The 24,087-nt window shown below is 35.7% G+C and overlaps 2 protein-coding genes across 2 annotated transcripts; both read left to right on the forward strand.

Moving 5' to 3' along the window:
* Nucleotides 1–4,203: 4,203 nt before the first annotated feature.
* LOC146141151 (sodium- and chloride-dependent betaine transporter-like) lies at nucleotides 4,204–12,038 on the forward strand. The gene is made up of 12 exons (XM_083392823.1): nucleotides 4,204–4,378; nucleotides 5,111–5,242; nucleotides 5,838–6,054; nucleotides 6,551–6,683; nucleotides 7,134–7,268; nucleotides 7,446–7,549; nucleotides 8,251–8,344; nucleotides 8,692–8,835; nucleotides 9,300–9,437; nucleotides 10,193–10,399; nucleotides 11,319–11,495; nucleotides 11,976–12,038. The coding sequence occupies exons 1-12, from the start codon at nucleotides 4,204–4,206 to the stop codon at nucleotides 12,036–12,038; spliced, it is 1,719 nt and encodes a 572-aa protein (XP_083248949.1).
* A 2,095-nt stretch (nucleotides 12,039–14,133) lies between these two features.
* On the forward strand, nucleotides 14,134–23,620 carry LOC146141152 (sodium- and chloride-dependent betaine transporter-like). The gene is made up of 12 exons (XM_083392824.1): nucleotides 14,134–14,308; nucleotides 15,008–15,139; nucleotides 16,452–16,674; nucleotides 17,762–17,894; nucleotides 18,533–18,667; nucleotides 19,182–19,285; nucleotides 19,779–19,872; nucleotides 20,335–20,478; nucleotides 21,026–21,163; nucleotides 21,897–22,103; nucleotides 22,844–23,020; nucleotides 23,558–23,620. Exons 1-12 carry the CDS (start codon nucleotides 14,134–14,136, stop codon nucleotides 23,618–23,620), a joined length of 1,725 nt encoding a protein of 574 aa, XP_083248950.1.
* Nucleotides 23,621–24,087: the final 467 nt, after the last annotated feature.

Here is a 24,087-nt window from a genome sequence, read left to right on the forward strand (position 1 = left end):
TCATTCAACCGATTCTTTTTCTCGTCCTCAAAATATAATATTTGCTAAAAACAACCTCCAAGCCTGAAGTATAACACTGTATCCTGTAACACTAACAACGCTATTAACGTTTCTTTTTTCTATTTTGCTACCGTAGTTTAATAGTTAATAACAGTTGACTATAGACTGATCCACCACGGTAAGAGTTAAACACGGTTGCGCACAGTAGTAGTAATCCTAAATGATTCTTGAAACACGTCACTGTGTAAGTCGGACGAGTATTTTGAAGCTGCCGGTTTTTACATTTTGAAATTATCCAGTTTAACAAATTAAAAGCAAGCAATCCTGCAAGATTCCTGTAGCCAAGAATCCTGTAAGCAAGCAACTTATCCACGCGTTAATAGTTATTATGGATAATGTAACTGTCTGAAATATGAAAACAACTATAAGCTTTAGTTACTAAAGACAGTGCGAAAGACCCAAACATTGAGGGAATTATTTAATTTGATGCAATCAACGGACAGACGCCTGACCTAAATTGTAATCCACCTGCGGGAACGAGTTTTTCAATCTGAAGCAGCCTCGAGCTTACACACCACCGCGTTGATGAACTCGAGGCAAAAGTGAGGCAGTTACAATCCCAAATTAAAACTGCCGAATGCCAAAGAGCAAACAAGGGATACGTGAAGAGCTGCGTTCTAAAGAATACAACTTGCTGTTTCATGGTATCGATCAAGCTAATTCATACGAACCACAAACTACAACTGAAATGAATATCAGAAACTTTATCTGCGGTAAACTGCGTATCGCCCTCTGTTCTTGCTAATATTCATTTTAGCAATGTTTGTCGTCTGTGAAGAAGAGATTCTGCCGCTTTTCAACTGCCTTTAGTTAAACATAGATCCGCTCTTTTGTCGACATTCAAAGCTTTGATTTCACTTCAGTTTTAAATCTTAGAAAGCAATTTATCGAGTTTTAGCTGTTAAATTGAGCGACGACTGATGTTAGCTGTTATTTATTCTTTGGCACTTGATTGATTTAATGGTGATAGATTGATATGCTAACACTGCACATATGAAACTACAATAGGGCCTAAACAATGACGTTAGTTACTTATTCTACTGCACCCACTCCCTTAAACAAAAATCCTAGGCCCACCCTGTCTAACAGAGTAAGTAATGCAAAAAGGCGAAAGCTAGTTGTTGCGTTTTAGCTTAAACAGGAAATCGCGTTTCAGCGGATACACTAAATTGAATTGACCCCCTCAAAAACAACAGGCCCCTTTCCTTTATATCTTGTAGATATAACGTTTGTTGTAAATAAATGCTTTGCGGCGTGTAATAAAAACAACCCGCAAGCCAGTAATATAATACTGCATCCTGTAACACTAAATAACCCTATTACGTTCCTACTTGGTATTTTGCAACAGTCGTTTAACAGTTAAAAATAGTTTATTTGCTCACCAATCAGCAGTTGAGCGCTGTCACCCATATTAACATAGACCTTGTTGTGTTTGCGATTTTTTTAATTTTTTATTTAAATTTATTTTTAACAGGAAATAACCCAATTTTTACGCAGAATCCGGTTACCACCAGCTCAAACTGGATTCTGCCTAAATTTGAAGCAAATTTGTGCAAAAACCAAATTAATTGCCATTTAAAAATTTGACAAGGCAATAGCCTTGTAGTTTTTAGGATATTTCATTTTTTTTACATAAATGTCTTTTTACCAGGAAACAACTGGATTTCTTACTAGAAATCGGTTAGAACCACCTCAAACTGGTTTCTGCCTGAATTTTGAGCAAATTTGTGCAACCAATTAATTTATTGGCAAGGCTATGATTTTTTTGATTATTTTGATTTAAATTTCTCTTCAACAGGAAATAGCAATAAATTCAAATTTATGCCAAAATCAATTTTTTTTTGCCCTAAACTGCTTAAAATTCAGGCAGAAACCAGTTTGAGCTGGTTCTAACCGGTTTCTGTGTAAAATTCCGGTTATTTCCTGGTAAAAAGCCATTTAAGTGAAAATTTAAAAATCTAAAAAAGAACAAGGCTATCGCCTTGCCAAATTTTCAAATTTAGATGTAAATGTTTGCACGAATTTGCTTAAAATTCAGTCAGAAACCAATTTTAGCTGGTTCTTGTCGGCTTCTGTGTATTTCCTGTTGATAAAACATTTATGTAAAAATTAAAAATATTCAAAGGACAAGGTTTATGTTAACATGGATGAGAGCGCTCAACTGCTGATAGATGAGGTAATAAACTATTTTTAACTGTTAATAGTCTCTTTTAACTTTTAAACGTCTGAAAATAACAAGTAGAAACTTAAAAGCGTTATTTAGTGTTACACGATGCAATATTATATTACTGGTCCGTAGTTTGTTTTTAACTCACGCCGCAATGTGCTTATTTTTAGCAAACATTATTTTTACAAGACATACAGAAAAAATGTCGTTTGAAAAGCGATAAAAATGTTATACTTTAAAAATAAGTTACGAGCGATTGGTCAGCTGAGACAATAAATAAGGTTCTATCATTGACAAAAAGCCCGGGTTTTGAGGGAGTCAATTCAATTCAGTGTATACACTTAAACACGATTTCCTGTGAATAGCAGTGTGTTCAGTAATTTGAGATAGAAACACAGCAACTAGCTTTCGCCGGTTTGCATTACTTACTCTGTTAGACAGGGCGGGCCTAGGATTATTGTCTGAGGGGGACGCATCAAAATTTCGAGATATAACATCACACAGTCATGTCGTAATTTTGAATGTCCGATAATATCGCCAGTTGTTAGTATCGGTACCCGCCCTATAAAATTATGTCGTAAGCCATAACAAATGTCAAGTGGTAGTATCGGTACTCCTTCGATATAGTTATAACGTAAGCCATAACAAATGTCAATGTTATTATCGGTACACGCCCCATAAAACTATATCGTAGGCCATAACAAATGTCGAGTGGTAGTATCGGTACTCATCCGATACTAGGTTGTATCGCTGTGATACCACATGAATCGACGTTGCGTCGGTCGCGCACGCTCTGCGTCTGTATTTGGCGCTCGAGGGCGCTCGAGGGCGCTGCGATGGTTCTCCCTGCGAGCTGGACGCGATCGGACACACGTACTCGCCGCTGCCGAATTCGCGCGCTTGCATAAATTTCACTGTAAACGTAATGCCAATGCGATAAATAAGGGTGAATGAGAATTTACATATTTAGGGCGCAGTTCAGAATTTTTTCGGGTGCACTTTTTGAAGGTTAAAAGTGCACTTACCATACTTTCAACTGTGGCCTTTTCACAACGCAGCCTTTTTAAAAAATTTAGTGGAACTTTTAGCCATGTTTATGGCTTTAACGCAGCAATTCTACCTCAAAGGGCAAATAAAAAAATGCAGTTTTGGGCAAAGTCTCGTGTCCCCTTTGGATCCACCCCTGTTGTAAGATGGCCTTAAGATGTAAGATGAATGAGACATTCTGAAATAGCAGACAAGCGAGGTTTTTGCAATCGTTCATAAAAACAGCTGTTTATGCTTTTGTAAAAAGACATTCAGCGTGCTACAGAAAGATCTGCTGTTAGCTGAAAAGATGGTGTTTTGAAAGGATATTTATTTTTGATTATTATGTAATGATTGCAGGTTATAATGAGTGTCCATTAAGTTCATCTCATGGTTAAATTAATACTGAAAGATAAAACCGACCACTCAACATTATTAAGAATGTCCAATAATATTGGGTCGGAGATGCTATCCAATGCCAAGTCGTTGTTTCGGCACTTGTCCTATATAAAAGGTTATATATGCATTTCAGCAACAATTTATAGGTTTTGTAGAACGGGGCCGCTCAAAATATAGGACTAACTGTTTCCCCCGAATTAGGTTTTGGCATGGTTGTCGTGTAGCGAGTTTGTTTTTTCTAACGTTATATTAAACTGCAGTTACAATCCTAGATTATATTGGGGTATCGGTATTACACAAAGTCAGACATTAGTAAATCAGTGATACTGCAGGCTAGTTTTTTTTTTTAGCCGGACCTTGCTTGCATCATTGATCGATTCGATGAGTCTGTTGAGGACTTTATGATCACTATAATAAGTAAGCCGTTATCGTTAATCAAACAACAACTTCAGAAAGGTAAATCACAGTTGTTGTTTAACTGTTTAAAGATTTTGTGAGATTGTGATGGGAAGTAAAAGTCATGTCATTTTTTCAGATTTCGCGAATTAAACATGTCAAACGATGATTTGTCGAAGGGTTCTCTGGAAGCTGAAAACAAGAAACATTTAAAGAAGACTCGATCGCAATGGAAGAAACCCTGGGATTTTTTGTTCGCCACAGCTGGATGTACTATTGGTCTTGGAAATGTTTGGAGATTTCCCTATTTGTGTTTCAAGAATGGTGGAGGTTAGAAATGTTTTCAATATTCAGCCAATTTATGATAGGCTTTATGTTGTGTTATAAGAATGGTGGAGGTTAGTAAATAGTGTATTTTGAAGAACGAAAGCCCAAACCTGAATTGATGCCATGATAAAATTTGTTATAGCATATATGACCTAATGTTATAAGCGTCGTAAAAGTGTAGTATTGGCAAAATATTAGATATAATCGAGATTATTCTTGTAACTATATCTCGATAGAAATTAAAAAAACTATTATTTTGTTTGCAAAAGGCTTAGTTTACCTAAACGGCGTACTTGACGATATTTTAAGTGAAGTTTTAGAGTTTTTAAATTTTTAGTACAAAGTGTTGAAGCAAAGAATGTGTGTCTGAGGATGGTAATAATTTAAGTACTTTGACAGATTTATTTTCTCCATAGCGTTGTTCACTAAAAGTAAAATTAAATTACACACTCTCTACTTTCTAAAACCTGTGGCCGGAGTTCGTGAGTTCAAACCTCACCACAGACTAGTTGTTTTTCTAGCCTGCCCTGCTTGCATCATTGATCGACAAATTCGGTGGGTCTGTGCATGCTTCTGGTGTACTAATCTTACGTAAGCCGTTATCGTTGGTCAAAAAGCAGCTTCAGAAGGGCTAGATCACAGTTGTTGTACACGTAGGTTTGTTGTACACGTAGTTGTTGTACACGTAGGTTGTGTATCTTTCATTGAATTAAACACCTTATAACTTTCATAAAGGTGCGTTTCTCCTGCCCTACCTTCTAAGCGCCATTTTCCTGGGAATTCCCCTTTTGCTTCTGGAGATGAGCATTGGTCAAAAGGTCAGAAAAGGTTTGATAAAAAGCTGGGCCATCATTCCTGTCTTCAAAGGTGAGTTGCAAAATGTGGCATACTGAATGTACTGCCAAAAGTGAAATTAAGCTTGTATGTACATTTGTTTGATTCAAATAATTTTTGGTTGGAGATATTTTATTAGCAGAGTTATCTTGAAACTCGCCCGGCCGCGCAGTGTATAAAAACGTACATAGCGTCACTCTGTTTGTTTATGTTATAGTTTAATAACGCATACAGCTTATTGTGCAACAATGTATTTTCGTTTGCTGGGAATTAATGTTCACCAGAAAATAAGCATTATATATTTACGCTTTTAAACGCAATAGATTTAGTTTTTCTCCAAGAGCAATCGACTAGTCTTTCTTTTAACTGGAATCAAGCAAGGCCATAGGGTATGTTTTTAATTCAATCACTCTGCAGTGTTATCACGATGAGTTTTATAGGGTATTTAAGCAAAAAAAGAGATTTTAGAGTTAGAGTTAACATTTGATGATTGCAGCTGATTAGTAAAATATCAAAGATAATTATAACTAAATTGGTTAAACAAGTATTTCCGGTCGTTTAAATTTGTAATCCAATACCTGTCACCAACCTGAAGGGTCAATAAGCAATGAAATACTTAATTTTAAAGGAATCGGAATTGCAAGTGCTGTAATACTTGTCCACGCCAACATCTGTTATCCAATCCTGCTCACTTGGTGCCTGAAGTACTTCGTCAGCAGCTTTGCCACAAACTTGCCCTGGACCACTTGCCACAACGATTGGAACACTGCTGACTGTGTGACACCAAGCGATGTGAACACAACCAATTCGAGCGACCCAAAGTCGGCTGGAGAAGAATTTTGGAAGTAAGCGATGGCGTTTAATTAATAGAAACAACTGAAATATACGACATAAACAAATAGCATCTTTAAGATTAAGATTTTCTTGTAACAGCATCGCAAATTTTGCACTTTCGTTCTGTGCAAAATTAAACTACTTACCAATGTGGGAATCACTTAAGTGCATGACTTAACTCAAACTATTTCTAAATGTCTTAACTCATCTTAAGTCTTCTGGGCAAAATGACTTGCCTCGACACTTTTTTTAAAACGAATGACCATGTTTTTACTTGAATGTTTTCATTATAATTTTTTTTTTTTTTTTGTTATGACAATAACTTGGGTTAGACTTGGCTCGTTTATGTTGCCAATCGATTTGGACACCAGTCATTTAAAAATAAAATGTTTAAAACACTGCTGATTACCCTCAAAAACAGGCATTTTGCAATATTGTTGCTTGATGTGTTAGCAAAGTGCTACAGTTCACCATTTCATAGTATACTTACATTTTATATTTTGTAAGTTACGGAGTACTTGGCGTTAGTTCGGGCATTGGAGATCTTGGAAAGCTTAAACCAGACCTGGTCTTATGTTTGGCAATTATCTGGGTCTCCATCTACTTTACAACGTTCAAAGGAATAAAGTGGACAGCGAAGGTGCTGAATGTTAGCTTAGCTTGTATTTTTTCACGACATTTTACTATATTTTTGAAAAACCAGTTTACAAACTATTGCTACCAAGCATAATATTACCTCAAAAGAGATGCCTAGTATTGTTTTTGTTCTTCGTTTGGACGACGTTTTGAATCGTATCGTTAAGCCCGATTTATTTTCATTTTTACTTTGTTTTAGTCATGCTTTGTATGTAAAAGTGTTCGGTGTTATTCACCCTTAGAAGACGTCTTATATAGGTTGCTAAAAAGTTGGAGAATGAATAGAACGAACAGAAAAACTATTTTGGATTTATCAAACAGCCTCAAACATTTTGTATATTCAGCTTATAAAGTAATTTTTTAAAATAGTATGTTGATTCTTTTTATATTTTATTTTTAATGTACACTATTTAAAAAATATTTTCAAGAACAAAACTATGTTTCATATCTCTAGGTAGCTTACATAACGGCAACAGCTCCTTTTATTCTTATCGCAATTCTATTGGTGCGAGGCGCTACACTTGATGGCGCTAGAGATGGGATCGTATATTATCTCTATCCAAACGTCACAAAGCTAATGGAAATAGAGGTACGTGAGACTAATTTGCTAATATAGACAACAACATTTCTACGAAAGATCTATAATGTACCAAAAAACATAAAACTAATTGGAAAGAGAAATGAAACATTGCTCAGAATTTAGGAAAGAATGTTACATAATTACCTATGGTTTTAACAAAAATGCCAATTTACGTTTAACATATAGGTTTGGACGAGTGCTGGTTCCCAAGTGCTGTATTCCTACTCAGTTTGCTTCGGGTCAAGTGTGGTGCTTGGCAGTTACAACAAGATTAATCACAACGTAATAAGGTAAAGTTTAGCGCTGATACTTTGCACCAGGGTTTCTTAACTGAGGGTAGATGGGCTCTTTCCAACGGGACAACAGGCATTTATAAGAACATAATAATACTTTCAATGAATAAACTGGGTAACTTCTGGAAGCTTATTACCAAAATCAGTTTGCCTAATAAGGATTATCGTGCAAGAAAGGCCAGGCTAAAAAATATCTAGTCTGTGATGAGGTTCGAACTCACGACCTTGTCGTTCTATTAACTGAGCTGCACAGCGGACTCAGTAGAAAGTACGTCGATAAATGAACAAAGCACGTCTGCCAGCTGCATCCTGTTCGTGCGTAGAACTCCGGATCAACAGCCTTGCCTTGGTTAATACCAAAGTAGCATATGGTTTAATTCGAATGTGCATAACACAAGAAGGGCACCAGCATTTATAGGCGAGTAGTCGAGTAATTTCACTGCGATACAACCAGCGCACTACACGGTAATTACGAACACGTAACTAGAGCACACGACTCAGGGGCTGCAGGCAACCTCTCGCATTAGAACCACGTGATCACTCCAGGACTATGGTTAGGCAAAAAGTCACGAAATTCACATTGTTGTATATTGCGATCAGTGGTACAATCTAAGTCTGTTTGAGGTTTATATAATAATGGGAATATTACAAGAAACACAGATTACACTAGCAGGACTCATGTTAGGAATTTTGTTTAGAGATTCTATCATTATCGGAGTTATGAATTCAGTGACAAGTTTTGTGAGCGGTTTCGCCATCTTTTCAACCCTTGGGTTCATGGCAAAATACAAGGTAGGCTCCATTGGTATTCTTTAGTATTATGACAAAAAGACTACTATTACAACAACCAACATCGTAAGCAGTAATATGTTTTAACAGCAATAGTTTAAATAATGCTCGATATCAGTTCAAAACAGAAATATCATGGCAATACTTACTTTGAACTCCAAATCAATATGATCTTTCCTAAATCGTTAATTGAATCAAATATAATGTCCAAGAAGATATCAAATTGTACGTTTAATCCACTATAACCGTAGATTCTATTCGTTAGCAGAACACAACGATCGAACACAACGAGAAGAGATAATATGTAGTTCTTAAGTTTCTACTTGTGTAAATAATTTTAATGTTGCCAGAACACAACGATCGACGAAGTGGCGCAGTCAGGTCCGGGCTTGGCCTTTACAGTTTACCCCGAAGCCCTGTCTCTTCTACCTCTTCCCCAGTTCTGGACTGCGCTTTTCTTTCTCGTGCTTCTCACACTTGGCTTCGATTCAATGGTGAGTTAAGTTGCGCTAAGATATGTGAAAAGTCAGTCAAAAGCAATAAAAAGACAATTGAAACAACTAAATAAACTTAACTATTTTTAAAAGGTTTTTTTGCTTGATCTAAGTGTTTTGTAAAAAAGCTTGACCTGACCAAACTTATTTCAACTAATAATTGAACCTAGGACATTTAGGCAACTTTTGATGGCAATTAAGTTCATTTGGATTTTTTGTTTTAAAAAGTGTTCAAATTTAAGTGACTTGAAATGACAAGCTGCGAACTTAAGTTATTTAAACTACATTCTTTGAAGGCAACAGAAAGCTTCTTAGTTTGATTAGGAAAGTTTCTTCAGATCTAAGCTCCGAAAAATAATTTTATTCAAACTACTGTCAAAAAGAGAGAAACCCCATCAATGTTGTTGTCATTGTTTTATGTTTCGGTTAACCGCTTTATTACTGAATTATATGTATTTTCACAGTTTGTGTTTCAAGAGTGCATTGCCTCTAATGTGATCGACAATGTGCCAAGGATTCGCAAACTTCGCTACAACCGCGAGATAGTTCAAGCCGTCCTTGGATTTCTTATGTTTCTTGTGGGACTCTTGATGGTCACAGAGGTAAACTCAAATGACTAAACTTTAAAAAATATCTCTTCAGGCATAACTTTAAACGTAAACCTATGATAACAAAGAGAGATATCAGAAAATGGCGCCGTTAATATTGCGGCGCCCAAACGCCGGTACCAAAACGGTCGATGTCAGATTGGTGAACCCTAATCGTCCCATACCTATGGTAGGCCTACTATTACAGATTATAACTTAAGGGCTGTAACTCAAATACGGGCTGTTGATCCCCTTCTGATGTTGTATGTGCGGACAGGATGCAACAGGCAAGAAGTCATGGTTATTTCTAGACTTGCTCCTCTCTAAACCTGTGTAGCTCGGTTGGTAGAGCGACGGTATGACCGGAGGTCGTGAGTTCGAACCTCACTGCAGGCTAATTGTCTTTCTAGCCTAGCCTGGCCTTACTTGCACTACAACACTGATTAGAATGATTTGATTTCAGTAAGCCTTTTCGAAAGCATCTTGTGTACTATGACAGTGTTGATAAATCCGCTGTAGATGTTTTTGTTTTATATATCTTATTGCGTATTTCCCTCAATATAACTAACCAAATCTAACACTGGAAAAAAACGCACACAGGGATGAGTAAAACTGCACAAAGCTTTATTTTAAAATAAACCCTTTTTCGTTGTAAAAAATGTACATTTTAATGATACACCAAAAAGCATTCATGGACCCCCTGAAACCAGTCCGCGTACTCACAAGAGTACAGTTGACCCATGCTTAAGAACCCTTGTATTTTCTCATAGGGTGGAGTTTATATTTTCGAGATCTACAATAACTACGCTGTTAGCGGTTGGTGTCTGTACGCCATCTCCTTGTGCGAGTTTGTGGCTGTGGCCTGGATTTACGGCTTGGACAGATACTGGGACGAACTCATGGCCATGATCGGACCTCACTACGGCAAGATGTGGTTCAAGATATGCTGCAAGTACACAGGACCCCCTATCTGTGTGGTAAGGACAGGTTTTTAGCAGTGTATTTTGAAATGACTTAGGTCCAAATAACACGTCAAGTCATAACTAGAGCAAGTCAATTTTAAGTGCTTGTCATAAATATAAAACTTTAAACTATCAAAAGTTTGTAAAATCGTCCGATTATGAGCAATAACTCAAGTAAAAATATAAACTAGCAAACAAATTAAAAAATAATAACATAAATAATAGCAAACAAATTGTTTTATGTGCAAAAATTAAGAAAATTCGTTAATGAAAACGCTTCATATTTACCCAAATCAGTCGTCCGAAAGACTTAAGTTTAAGTCAAGTCATTTGTTCAAAAGACTTAAGTCAAGTCATATAAAAAAGTGACTTAAGTTAAATCATTGTCTTTAATCATTACAACACTGGTTTTTAGTTTAATTTAAACAAAATAAATTGATTCATTGGTGTTTTATTTGTGGCGGTATAGGTAACTTTTTATATGCAAGATATGTTGTGTGGATATTTAAGCGTTAAATCTATTTTTATTTCAATATTTTAAACAATTTTAAAAATTGCCAAATTTAATATAGATTCGATTATAATAATAATAAGACAGCATTTATTGTCAACACTCATTTGTAACTGTAACCACAATCTGTTTCCTGTGATTTATGTCCAAGTATATAACGTGTATTTGCTCATTTTCTTACCAAGTCGGTAAGATTTGTTTAAATCCAAGTTCTATCAGGACTCAATAAAATCATACAAATTTAAGACTAATACAAAGCTCATACACAGCACTCTGAACAACACACAATACTTAAATCATTTAAATGCACAAAACCTAAATAACCTTCTTAAAAAAAAAAGAAAAAATCCAGTCTTTCCAGCCAAACAAACCTTAAAACTGTTGATCATGCTTTACCTAAAATAAGTGGACATGTTTTCGCAGCTTGTAGTAATATATTACTTGGCCAACACTTCGCTTCTGACATACGGCGACTACGTTTACCCAGTGTGGGCTCAGCTGATCGCTCATATCATGAGTTTGAGCTCGTTTGCGTGGATCCCTGCATACGCAATATTCACACTGGTGAGAAACAGGAAGAGAAAAAAGAAGAATGAAAAGGTATTTTACAATACAAGAAAGAACATTGCTGAAAGCCTAATCGGAACATAAACAAAATGTATACAATTTGTCGATTTTAAGATATCTCCATACTACCATTACCAGGTTTATTGCCAAGTAGTTTAAAGCGGATTTACTTAACCCAGTACTGCATAAGCGGCAAATAACGTCATTATCTTTGAAATATTTTTTAAATATGTAGAAAGTCATGTCAATAGATCATATTATATTTAGACTGTTTAGCAAAAACAGGTATAAAAGCGTACAATAATTTCAATTTACAGAATTCACTGTGTACTCCTGCTGGCATTTTATACATGTTTATTTTTGTACAGAAACTAAGAATAACTGTTTTATACGGTGAAAGGTATATTTCATTAAATTTAAAAAAATTCTTTATCCTTTATATTTGTGTGGACTAAACAGTTTTTATGTTAAATGGAATGTGTTCAAAATCTTACAGTCTGCTTCTATGTTCAGGCACTTCAAACTAATGATGACAAGGATTACGCAATGAATGAAGTTGAAATGCGAATGCTTTAAAGTTATTTGTTTTCGTCTGAACGCAATAAGAATTCTATCAGCAATCTTTTGTTTCGTGTGTTTGTATTTAGACTGTCAGGAAGTTATTTGTTTAGGCCCCGCTGTAGTTTCATATGTGCAGTGTTGGCATATCAATCTATCACCATTAAATCAATCAAGTGCCAAAGAATAAATAACAGCTAATATCAGTCGTCGCTCAATTTAACAGCTAAAACTCGATAAATTGCTTTCTAAGATTTAAAACGGAAGTGAAATCAAAGCTTTGAATGTCGACAATAGAGCGGGTCTATGTTTAACTAAAGGCATTTGAAAAGAGTTTACCAAACTTTATTTAGCGGCAGAGTCTCTTCTTGACAGGCGATAAACATTGCTAAGATGAATATTAGCAAGAACAGGGGGCGATACGCAGTTTATGGCTGATAAAATTCCTGGTGATCATTTCGGTTTTTATTCTGTGGTTTGTATGAATTAGTTTGATCGATACCATGAAAATGTAAGTTGTATTCTTTGAAACGCAGCTCTTCACGTAACCCTTGTTTGCTGCTTGGGCATTTGGCAGTTTTAATTTGGGATTGTAACTGTCTCACTTTTGCCTCGAGTTCATCAACGCGGTGGTGTGCAAGCTCAAGGCTTACTTCGGCTTGAAAAACTCGTTCCCGCAGGTGGATTGCAATTAAGTCAGGCGCCTGTTCATTGATTGCATCAAATTAAATAAGTCACGTGATGTTTGGTTCTAAAATTAGAATATTTAAAAAAACGTTTTTTGGGATACACTGTATTTATTAGAGCCGTGTCATATCACATTCCATACTTTTTGCCAGAAACAATCTGCTCCAGCAATTTATCAAGGTTTATGGTTTGTTTTTTGGTCTACTCCTGTTAATGTTGCTTGAAGAACGCTATTTTAAAATTCCGACACAACGCGATCGACCAGGTGAAATGTGACGATCAAGGGGTGGGTCGCCATTGAAGTGTTGACCACCCCTGATTATAACTTTACGGATTTTTCACGAAGTGTCAACTGCACTGCACCCATTTCCCCATTATCAACCACCTCGCAAAAAATGCTGCCTTCGCCGCACCCTATTCTGCTGTAGCCTAAACAGCAGTAAACTTGTACTGCTGTTTACCGATAAAATGTCGTCAGCTGCTGTATCCTGGCAGCCAAAACTGCTGTACCACTGCCCTGCCTATATCATCACTTAGAAGTAAAATCCTGAGACTTTGTACGCCACGGGACTAACTTTTCATTTATGATGTCATAAAATCGCAGCGCAAACGAATAATTTTAGAATATTATTCAACACCGGTTACCAGAGGAAAACGATCAAAGTTCTGCAGTTGTTGAAAAGAAGACCAAAAGATAAGGACATTTAAGTTTTCTAAGAACTATACTGACTTAGAGGTTGTTTTTAGCAAACCTTATATTTACAGGACATGGAGTCAAAGCGTATGTTGACTGAAGGGAAGAAAATGTTAAAATGTTAAAAATTAAAGTGATTGATAAGCGGAGTCGATTAATAAGCTTTTTTCACTTCAAATGAAAAGCTCGTTTCCTGAGGGAGTCAATGCCATTCAGTGTTTTCGCTTAAGCACGGTTTTCGGTAGAAAAGTGTCATTAGTAATTTGAGATTAAAACGCAACAATAGCTGGCGTTAAAAATATTCGCCGTTATTTCAAACATATTCACACTAAGCCATAATAATAGCTGACGAAAACAGGGTATTAGTGTGTAAAGCCAAAATTAGCCAAAAGTAGCTTCTCTGGTAATTATTTTTTAATTTTGAATATAGATATTACCAAATGAAAAAATCTGATTAATGATTCCTAAATATTTTAGTTTGCTAATACCAGCAACCTAACATTTTTATTGATTCATTCGATTGCGCATATTAGGTTTATTCTTGTTAGACGACAAAAGTACATGAATTTAAGTTATTTGCAGCTCGGTGCTTACCAGTATAGGCTTTATTTGGAAAGTATTGGGAAATCTAAAAACCTGGTATTTCAAAGGGTTATAATTTATTAGATTTTGTAAGATTGTGATGGGTTCAAGTTAAAGTCATCTAACGTTTACAGATTTCGTGAATTAAACATGTCAAACGATGATTTGTCGAAGGGTTCTCAGGAAGCTGAAGTGAAGAAAGATTTGAAGAAGACTCGATCGCAATGGAAGAAACCTGGGGATTTTTTGTTCGCCACAGCTGGATGTACTGTTGGTCTTGGAAATGTTTGGCGTTTTCCCTATTTGTGTTTTAAGAATGGTGGAGGTTAGTAAATGGTGCATATTGAAGATTGAACGCCCAAAACTAAATTGACCTCATAATAAAGATTTAGTTGTAATATAAAAATTGTTAAACCGTCAATCTATGACATAAGACTATAAACGTCCTGAAAGTGTATTATTGTGCAGATAACTAAGTATAGATACATTTGCGACTTCATACTTAGCATCAAATGGCGATGTATACTTACTAAGTTTTACGGAAATTTTTCGAGATTATTCTTGGAACTATATACCAACATAAATCGATTAAAATATTATTTTGTTTGCACAAGGTTTATTAAAGGCTTGGGTGAAAAGATCTATTTTAAGTGAAAGTTTATTCTTTGAAAATTCGTGTTCAACATAAAGAGATAGATATAGTTGGGAATGTTAAAAGTTTTAGTAATTTGACAGTTTGTTTTCTCTGTAGCGTTATTCACTGAGAGAAAATTGAATTAAACATTTGCTCCCTTCTGAACCTGTGCAGCTGAGATGATAGTGCGAAGCTCCTGGTATGGCCTGAGGTCGTGAGTTCGAACCTCACAAAAGGGTAGTGTTTTTCTTTGTCTGCGGTTGGTTTCGGTGTACTGGTGATACTTAGCTGTCATCGTTGGTCAAAAAGCGGCATCAGAATAGCTAGATTGTTGTACACGTATGTGTGTGTATCTTCTATTTAATTAAACACCTTATACCTTTCATAAAGGTGCGTTTCTGCTGACGTACCTTCTAAGCGCCACATTCCTGGGAATTCCCCTTTTGCTTCTGGAGATGAGCATTGGTCAAAAGGTCAGAAAAGGTTTGATAAAAAGCTGGGCTATCATTCCTGTCTTCAAAGGTGAGTTGCAAATCTGGCATACCGAACTACGAAAAGTTTAATGTAGTTCGTACAGTTTGTTGTTAATGTGAAAAAGAGACCTCATGGGCTTTAATTTCTAGGATGGCAGGTTAAGCACAATAAAAAAGAAAAAAAATACAATAAAAAATAAAAAACAAGCAACCCGCAAATTAAAAAAACGAGAACTCAGAAAAAAACAAGCCCAAAGTCGCTTGAAAAGCGCAAGGTTGGCAACATTTTCTACGCACCCAACTGCTATCTCCAACACAGAAACTAAAACCCATTGTTAGGATACAATGACCTTTTTTGCTCAAAATTATTGTTTTTCAAAACAAAGCGCATAGTATCTACTGTATAACAAAACAGTAGAATCTGTTCAAATTGCTCTGTGGCTCATTAAAATTGTCTTGGTGGCCGAGTACTGCTGCTATGGTATAATAACGCCTACATCTCACTCTGCAGCAAGGGCTTTTCGTGTGCTGGGAATTCACATTCCCCAGACAATAAGCATCATATATTTACGCTTCTAATAGCAATCGATTTATTCTTTCTTTAAGTGCAATCCATTTGTTTTTGTTTTAACTCGCATCAAATAATGCCACAGGGTGAGTAGCCTATGTTTCTAATTCGCTAAATGGTATCATTGTGCAATGTTAGCATGCTCAGTTTCTCAAGCCAAAAGAGATGTTTAGGATTCACAATGATACTGCAAAACAAACACATTTTTCCAATCGTAGGTGATAACTGAAAAGTGGGGCTATTATTTTTGACCTAAAAATGAGAAATTTTGACGTCAAAAAGTGAAATTGTGACAAATTTTGACCCACAAATATATATTTTTGACAAATTTCGGACCTATTAGAAATACATTGATTTAGGTAACATATTGCTGTTTGAAGTATTGCATTAGCGTCTTGGCATTGTCAACCACACGTTTTGATGTTTTACTGACTACCGGTCGAACACAAATCAGTTATTCTTTCGGGTTTGTGCAAAACTCATGAAAATGCCCAAGAAAAACAACACTTGAAATGCAACGTAAACATAATTGCCATTTTTTTTAATTGTTAAACGATTTATATACATTTTAATCGATTGTGACTTGAAATAGTTTTGACAAATTTTAACCTAACGTGTAAATTTTAACAAAATGTTGACTTCATTGACAAGTCAAAAATTAATCGCTTAACTGATAAGTAATGTATAATCGATGATAAAAACTAAAATGGTAAAACAAGTATGCATTTTCTATCGGTAAAATTTTTAATTTAATACTTGTCGGTCACCAATGTTAAAATGCTTAATACCACAGGAATCGGATTTGCAAGTGCCGTATTAATTGTCTACTCAAACGTCCAACACCCAATCGTGCTTGCGTGGTGCCTGAAGTACTTCGTCAGCAGCTTTGCCACAAACTTGCCCTGGACCACTTGCCACAACGATTGGAACACTGCTGACTGCGTTACACCAAGCGGTGTGAACACAACCGGGACAAACTCAAGTAAACTCATGTCGGCCGGGGAAGAATTTTGGAAGTAAGCGACGGCGTTTAATTAATATAAACAACTGAAAGTACATCGCACGACATAAACAAATAGCATCTTTAAGATTAAGATTTTCTTGGAACAGCATCGTAAAGTTTTGCACTTTCGTTCTGTGCACAACAAACCACCAGTGCTGCAGTGTATTTTGTGACTTATGACTTGACTTAAATGCACTTTAGTCGATATTTTTAAGTAACTTTACTCTCAAGTCTTCTGGGTAAAATCAATTGACTCGACACGTTTTTAAAACGAATGACCATGTTTTTACTTAAGTGTTGTCATTGCAATTTATTGGCGAATTTGGTTATTGCTTGTAAAGCAGTTTACTTAGTATATTTTGCCAGAGGCGCCCGCATAAAATTTTCCAGGGGGAGGGCAATATGAATATATACACATAATTTAACTTTAGTACCGCTATTTATGATAATAATATGTACATACAAATTTATAGCAGTAGAAATTTATATACAAATCAATATTATTCCATTGGTACCATTGCAGATTCACCGAATCTGTCGATCATTGATGCAAGCAGGGCAGACTAGAAAAAACAGCTAGCCTGCAGTGAGGTTCGAACTCACGACCTCCGGTCAAGCCGGGACCGTCGCTCTTCCAACAGAGCTATGCAGGCTCAGAAGGGAACGAGTCGAGAAACAACCACGCGCCAATGCTTCTCACTTTGTTAGTACAAGCGACTTTATAAAGCAGCTTCAGAAGGGCTAGATCTCAGTTGTTAACACTCATATGTGTGTATATATGTTTCATTGTAATATTCCATTAGTAATTTATTAAAACTGAGTTACTAAGCATGAAGTAATATAATTATACACAATGATAATAATCGCATTATAAAATTCCAGAGGGTGGCAAGTGCCCCCCTCACCCCAATTGACTTGCTATGGCAATGGTTTGGACTTGACTTGCTATTTGTTGCAAATGGCTTTAAACACCATTCATTTAATAATAATTTTTTTGAAACACTATACTGATTAGGCTACCCTTAAAAAGGGCGTTTTGCAGTACTATTGCCTATACATTAGTAAATTTCATAGTATACTTACATTTTATATTTTGTAAGTTACGGAGTACTTGGCGTTACTTCGGGCATTGAAGATCTTGGAAAGCTTAAACCAGACCTGGTCTTATGTTTGGCAATTACCTGGGTCTCCATCTACTTTACAACGTTCAAAGGAATAAATTGGACAGCTAAGGTTTTGCATTGTCGCTCAACTTGTATTTAAATTGGATATTACTTTGTATTTTTAATAACATTTAAACAAGTGTGATAATATTAATCACAAATAGATCCTCTGGTAATTAATTTTATTGTCTAACGTTAGAACATTTTACATCGAATCGTTAAGCTCAATGTTTTGTCATTTTTACTGTGTGTTGTCATGCATTGTATTGAACAAGCGTTCATTTCATTTAGCCTGAAGAAGCCAACTTATGTAGGTTGCCGAATTGTTGAAAAACAACAATAATTGCCGTAAGAGATATAGTTTAAATTTAGATTTAGTTTAACGTAATAAGAATATCAAAGCCCATACAGAAGTAGGTATCATTTTGAATAGTTGAAATGCTATGATGAAAATGAATAAAGAGTGATTCGAAACGTTCAAAATGCTACCCACTTCAATATGGGCTTTGGTATTCTTATTACGTCTTACTACAACCTCCAACCATTATGCTCCAAAGATTTAGTTTAGTTTAGAATAATTTTAAACAGCGGTTTACAATTTGTACTTTTGCATTTTTTTTTCAGTTAATTAAAAAAATTATATCGGTCGCTTAAATGCACACTATTTAAGGAAATGTTTAAAAATTGTTTTTTTTTTCATATCTCTAGGTAGCTTACGTAACGGCAACTGCTCCGTTAATCCTTATCGCAATTATTGTGGTGCGAGGCGCTACCTTAGATGGCGCTAGTGATGGGATCGTATATTATCTCTATCCGAATGTCACTAAACTAATGGAAATAGAGGTATGTGAAAGTAGTTTGTTAAATCATAGAAAATTATTACTACCATAGATTAGCCAGTATTGCCATTATGTAGAAAAATCGAAGTCCTATACAAGACTAAGCAAAAAACTTACAAAGAAGAAAGTCAAACTTTGTCCGGTCTCTTATGAAAGAATGCTACCTAATTATCTACTGCTTCAACAAAATAAGGCCATATTAAGTTTAACTTAAACCATAAAAATTAAAGTTTAATAATCCGAGTAAAAACAGGATCAGACATATATGTTTCGCCTATACTGGCATCGTCAGTTCCTAAAAGTAAAGTAAAATACATATACTTTACTTGACGATGCCAGTATAGGCGAAATATATATTTCCTTGAATAAATGTCTGATCCTGGTTTCATTCGGGTTTTTTAAACTTTGAGTTTTTTGTTATATACGCGTCAGCTGACCAGTGATCGACCAGCAGAAACCTGCTGCCAATAGTTTTGGATTCTATAAAGATACCACTTTATATATAACGTTTAACATAGGTTTGGACGAGTGCTGGTTCCCAAGTGCTGTATTCCTACACAATTTGCTTCGGCTCAAGTGTGGTTCTCGGCAGTTACAACAAGATAGATCACAACGTTATAAGGTAATGCTTTACACGTTACAGCGATGACCTATACCACTTATATTCTTTGCGCTGATGCTTTACATCAGGATTTTTTAACTGAGGGTAAATTTGTCCTTTCTAACGGGACGGAAGGATTTTATAAGAACATGAAATGCTTTCAAGGAATATACCGGTTAGATTGGGAAAGCTTAGCCTATTACCGAAAATCAGTTGGCTTATCAGGATTATAGTGCAAGCGACGTCTGGCTAGAAAAACAACTTACCTGCGATGAGGTTCGAACTAACTACCTTGGCCAAAGCGATCACAGAACCTTGTGAATTCCTGTATTAGTGTTTTCTTCGAAATGTTTATGAACTGAAACTTTCCACCAACTTGTCAGTTTGGTAACGGGATTGCAGCAATTTACAGTATAGAGTGGTATATTCACCGTCTATTAAAAGCTTATATAATGGTAATGATACAAGCAAGAAAGATTACACTATCAGCACTCATTTTTCCCTTTTTGCTTAGAGATTCTATTATTATCGGAGTTATGAATTCAGTGACAAGTTTTGTGAGCGGTTTTGCCATCTTTTCAACCCTTGGGTTCATGGCAAAATACAAGGTAAGCCACATACACATTCCTACGTATTAAACAAAAAAGTGTAGTATAACACGAACAAGAAACATTCGCAACTATTTTATTCTTGTTGGTTTATAATTAATAATAGTTGGAAAATTGCTCAATATTCCAAATAAATGATATCTGAAGAAATAAGATGCCAATTACTTCAACAAACAACAAAAGATTGTCTCCACCCTATACGTGGATGACCAATAAGGAAAACACCCTCCAACAAACCCAGTTTTACCCACCGATAGCCCATGAGGAAATGCACCGGGACCCATACTACCCCGTTAGCAACAGGGGGCTTACCCACAACGGCAACCCGGTGGTTACTCTCATCATCAATATCGCCTTCTTCAATCCTAAGTTGGACCAAATATATTCCTTAAAATGCGTCGTATTGTGGCACTTTACAATCCACATTTATCCACTCAATCAGTAGACCTTTGTCGTTACCAGAACACGACGATCGACGAAGTGGCGCAGTCAGGCCCGGGCTTGGCTTTTACAGTTTACCCCGAAGCCCTGTCTCTTCTGCCTCTTCCCCAGTTCTGGACTGCGCTTTTCTTTCTCGTGCTCATCACGCTTGGATTCGATTCATTGGTAAGTTAAGTTATGTTAAACGTTGAAAAAAGCTAAGCTAAGTTATTTTAAAACGATTCTTGCTTGAGTTAAGTTCAAGTCAAAAAAGGATTGGGCTTCCCTAATGGTTAGCAGTAATATTTAATTGTTTTCGTAAGTGAAGTGAAGTCACTACTTAAAAAACTAATTATCCACTTATGTCTTTAAATGCAAAATGCTTGACCTGATCAAACTCAATTGGAAAAATAATTTAACTAGGAAGACAGTAATTTAAACTTAGGCAACTTTTATACAATTTCGTTTAGTTCCTATTATTTTGGCATTCTATTTTTTAAAAAACAAGACTGAGTTTAGAATTAAGTAATCTTCAAATGACGTACTTGGATGATGCTTAAAATGTACTACAGTACACTAAAATAAATAAAGTTCCTTTGCTATTTTTGAAACGTTTATTCAGACCTAAGTTGCGAAAAATAGTTTTATTCGTTTTAGTGTCACAAAGAGAGACAAACCCATCATTGTTGTTGTGATAGTTCTTGGTTTTGCTAACGTGGAGTTTTTTCTACAGTTTGTGTTCCAAGAGTGCATTGCCTCGATTGTGATCGACAATGTGGCAAGGATTCGCAAACTTCGCTACAACCGCGAGATAGTTCAAGCCGTCCTTGGATTTCTTATGTTTCTTGTGGGACTCTTGATGGTCACAGAGGTAAACTCAAATGACTGAACTAGACTTTTTGTTTTGTAAATTTAATCCCTCCATACAAACAAAAAAACATATGAGAAAAGGACCTTAAAATTAGGGCGCTCATAAGGCCAATGTCAGACCTGTGGACCCCTTAATCGTCATATGCCCTTTTCACACAGTTCAAAGTGTTATTTAGGCCAGTGATTCTTAAACTTTTTTTTAGTTTTGTTCATCCCTAGCATCTATCTCCAGATTTCCTTTACCCTTGTCTCATGATATGATAAAACTATCTCGTCTATATATAACAGCACACACGGAATATAGATTCACTATGGGATGAACCATTCACCTGATTAAGAAACACTGATTTAGACCATTTAAGGGTTATTTCGATGAGTTTAGGACTTATTTGAACCAAAATTAACACAGGCGAAACGCCCACCGGGTTGAGTAAAACTGTTGGCAAACAAACAACAATTAAAAACAACAACAGAAAACACCATCCACTGCAAAAATGTCATGAACCTTATCCTAAAGTATAAATTAGATACAACAAAGTTTTGCGTTCTCCTGAACCTTTTAGATCTTCCAATCGCTTTCAGTAAGTACACCTGAGCTATTATAGTTTACATTCATTAAAGTATATTTAAGCCTAGTCTTATTAAAACTTTGCAATATTGCCTTAAAAATAGAAACGCAAAACATATGTGTGGACGTAAAACGAGAACAGTTTAATTAAAGGCTTTTTTCATAGGGTGGAGTTTACATTTTCGAGATCTACAACAACTACGCTGTTAGCGGTTGGTGTCTGTACGCCATCTCCTTGTGCGAGTTTGTGGCTGTGGCCTGGATTTACGGCTTGGACAGATACTGGGACGAACTCATGGCCATGATCGGACCTCACTACGGCAAGATGTGGTTCAAGATATGCTGCAAGTATACAGGACCCCCTATCTGTGTGGTAAGCGGCAGTTTTTAGTTGTATTTTATGCAAACTAATTTTTCACAGGTTTTCGATACTTGTGGCAAGCGGTATCTATGAGTAACTCTTTTGTCCATGAAGCACGGTTGTGCGAAAGCCCGTCAACAGTGAAATACAATTTGCCAACAGTGTCACTTGATTTCAGTTTTTAATCCTTTTGTGTGTGTAGTAGTTTTTCACAGGTATATTAACGTTAAATCAAGTTTATTTCAATATTTTAAAATAATCGCCAAATGACGTTTTCATATAATTTAGGAAATAGTGCAAATTGAATAGGTTCTATTATAATCCCAATACGACAGCATTTTTATCCACATCTATTTGCAAATAACTATAACCCGTTTAACGTGATTCAGACCCTAAGTACATATTTCCTGTTTTCACCTGTGTTTGCTTTTTTCTAAATAATTTTCTTACTATGTACGGTAAGATTGGTTTAAATCCAAATTCTATCACAACTCAAAACGAAAATTTCAAAGATTTTTAATGATAAAGCTTAAACACAGAACTCCTAATAACAAACAGCTATCGATTACTTATTTGTTTGTGCTGTTTTTACCGTGCTTAACTACATGGTTATAGAGCTTCTACTGCAAGAGAAAATATAAAAACCTAAACAGCTATATTAAAAAAAATTAAAAGACTTTCCGGCCGGATAAACCTTAAAACTTTTAATAAGGCTTTCTTATGAATTTCAATTCAAGAAATATATTTTTTAGCTTGTAGTAATATATTACTTGGCCAACACTTCGCTTCTGACATACGGCGACTACGTTTACCCAGTGTGGGCTCAGATGATCGCTCATATCATGAGTTTAAGCTCGTTTGCTTGGATCCCGGCATACGCAATCTTCACACTGGTGAGAAACAGAAAGGAAAGAATAAAGGATGAAAAGGTATTTAGAGCTAAGTAAAGGTTATAATTAAACTATGAAATAAAAGAGGTAGGTTGTTAAAAAAACTAAGCAGGAATTGGTAAAGCGGTAAAAAAAAACACAACAATCGGAACATAAACAAAAACATGCAATTTGCGTATCTTAATATACCGCCATACTACCCTTAACTTTTTTATTGCTAAGTGTTTTAAAGCGTTATTGCTTAACCAAATCCTGTAGAAGCGGCAACTAACGTTATTATCTTAAGATATTTCCAAATATGCAGAAAGTCTTGCCAACAGATCAGATTATATTTAGAATGTTTGGCAAAAACAGGCATAAAAGCGCAGGCTACAATAATTTCAGTTTACACGATTCACTGTGTACTCCTGCTGGCATTTTATACATATTTTTTGTACACAAACTGAAAATGCCTGTTTTATACGGCGAATGATATATTTCCGCAAATTTTAAGAAACATTATTATGCTTTTATACTAAACAGTCTAAATATCAACAGGGTTGGGTTCAAAATCTTAAAGTCTGCTTCTATGTTTAGGAACTTCAAACTAACGATGACAAAGATAGCGCAATGAATGAAGTTGAAATGCGAATGCTTTGAAGTATTTTGTTTTCATCTGAAAGCAAAAATATTCTACAAAGTTCAGCAATTTTTATTTCGTGTGTTTTTTGTTTGTATTCAGATTGTCAAGAAGTTATTTATTTAGGCCCTGGTGTAGTTTCGTATGTGCAGTGCATCGCAATCCATCAACGAGTAAATCTGTCGAATGACATACAAATGAATAATTCCAAATATTATCAGTCCTCGCACAATTCAAGTTACAGTACTTTATGCAGTTTAAAAGTGAATTGCAATCAAAGTGTTGAATGTTGACGATACAGCGGGACTCTTTCTAACCAAAGGGATAGTAATTTAACAAACTTGGTTTAGTGGGAGGAAACAGGCTAAGTGCGGAAAAGCGTAGAAGATTGTATAAGCCGATATGCAAACTACTTTGTTTTCTCAAAGAGGTAATCACTTTGCAAAGCAACTTAGATTAAATTAGGCACTTACATATCATAAGGGTT

This window comes from Ascidiella aspersa, chromosome 6, assembly GCF_963924565.1.
Source record: "Ascidiella aspersa chromosome 6, kaAscAspe10.2, whole genome shotgun sequence".
In the NCBI taxonomy this organism is placed as follows: Eukaryota; Metazoa; Chordata; class Ascidiacea; order Phlebobranchia; family Ascidiidae; genus Ascidiella; species Ascidiella aspersa.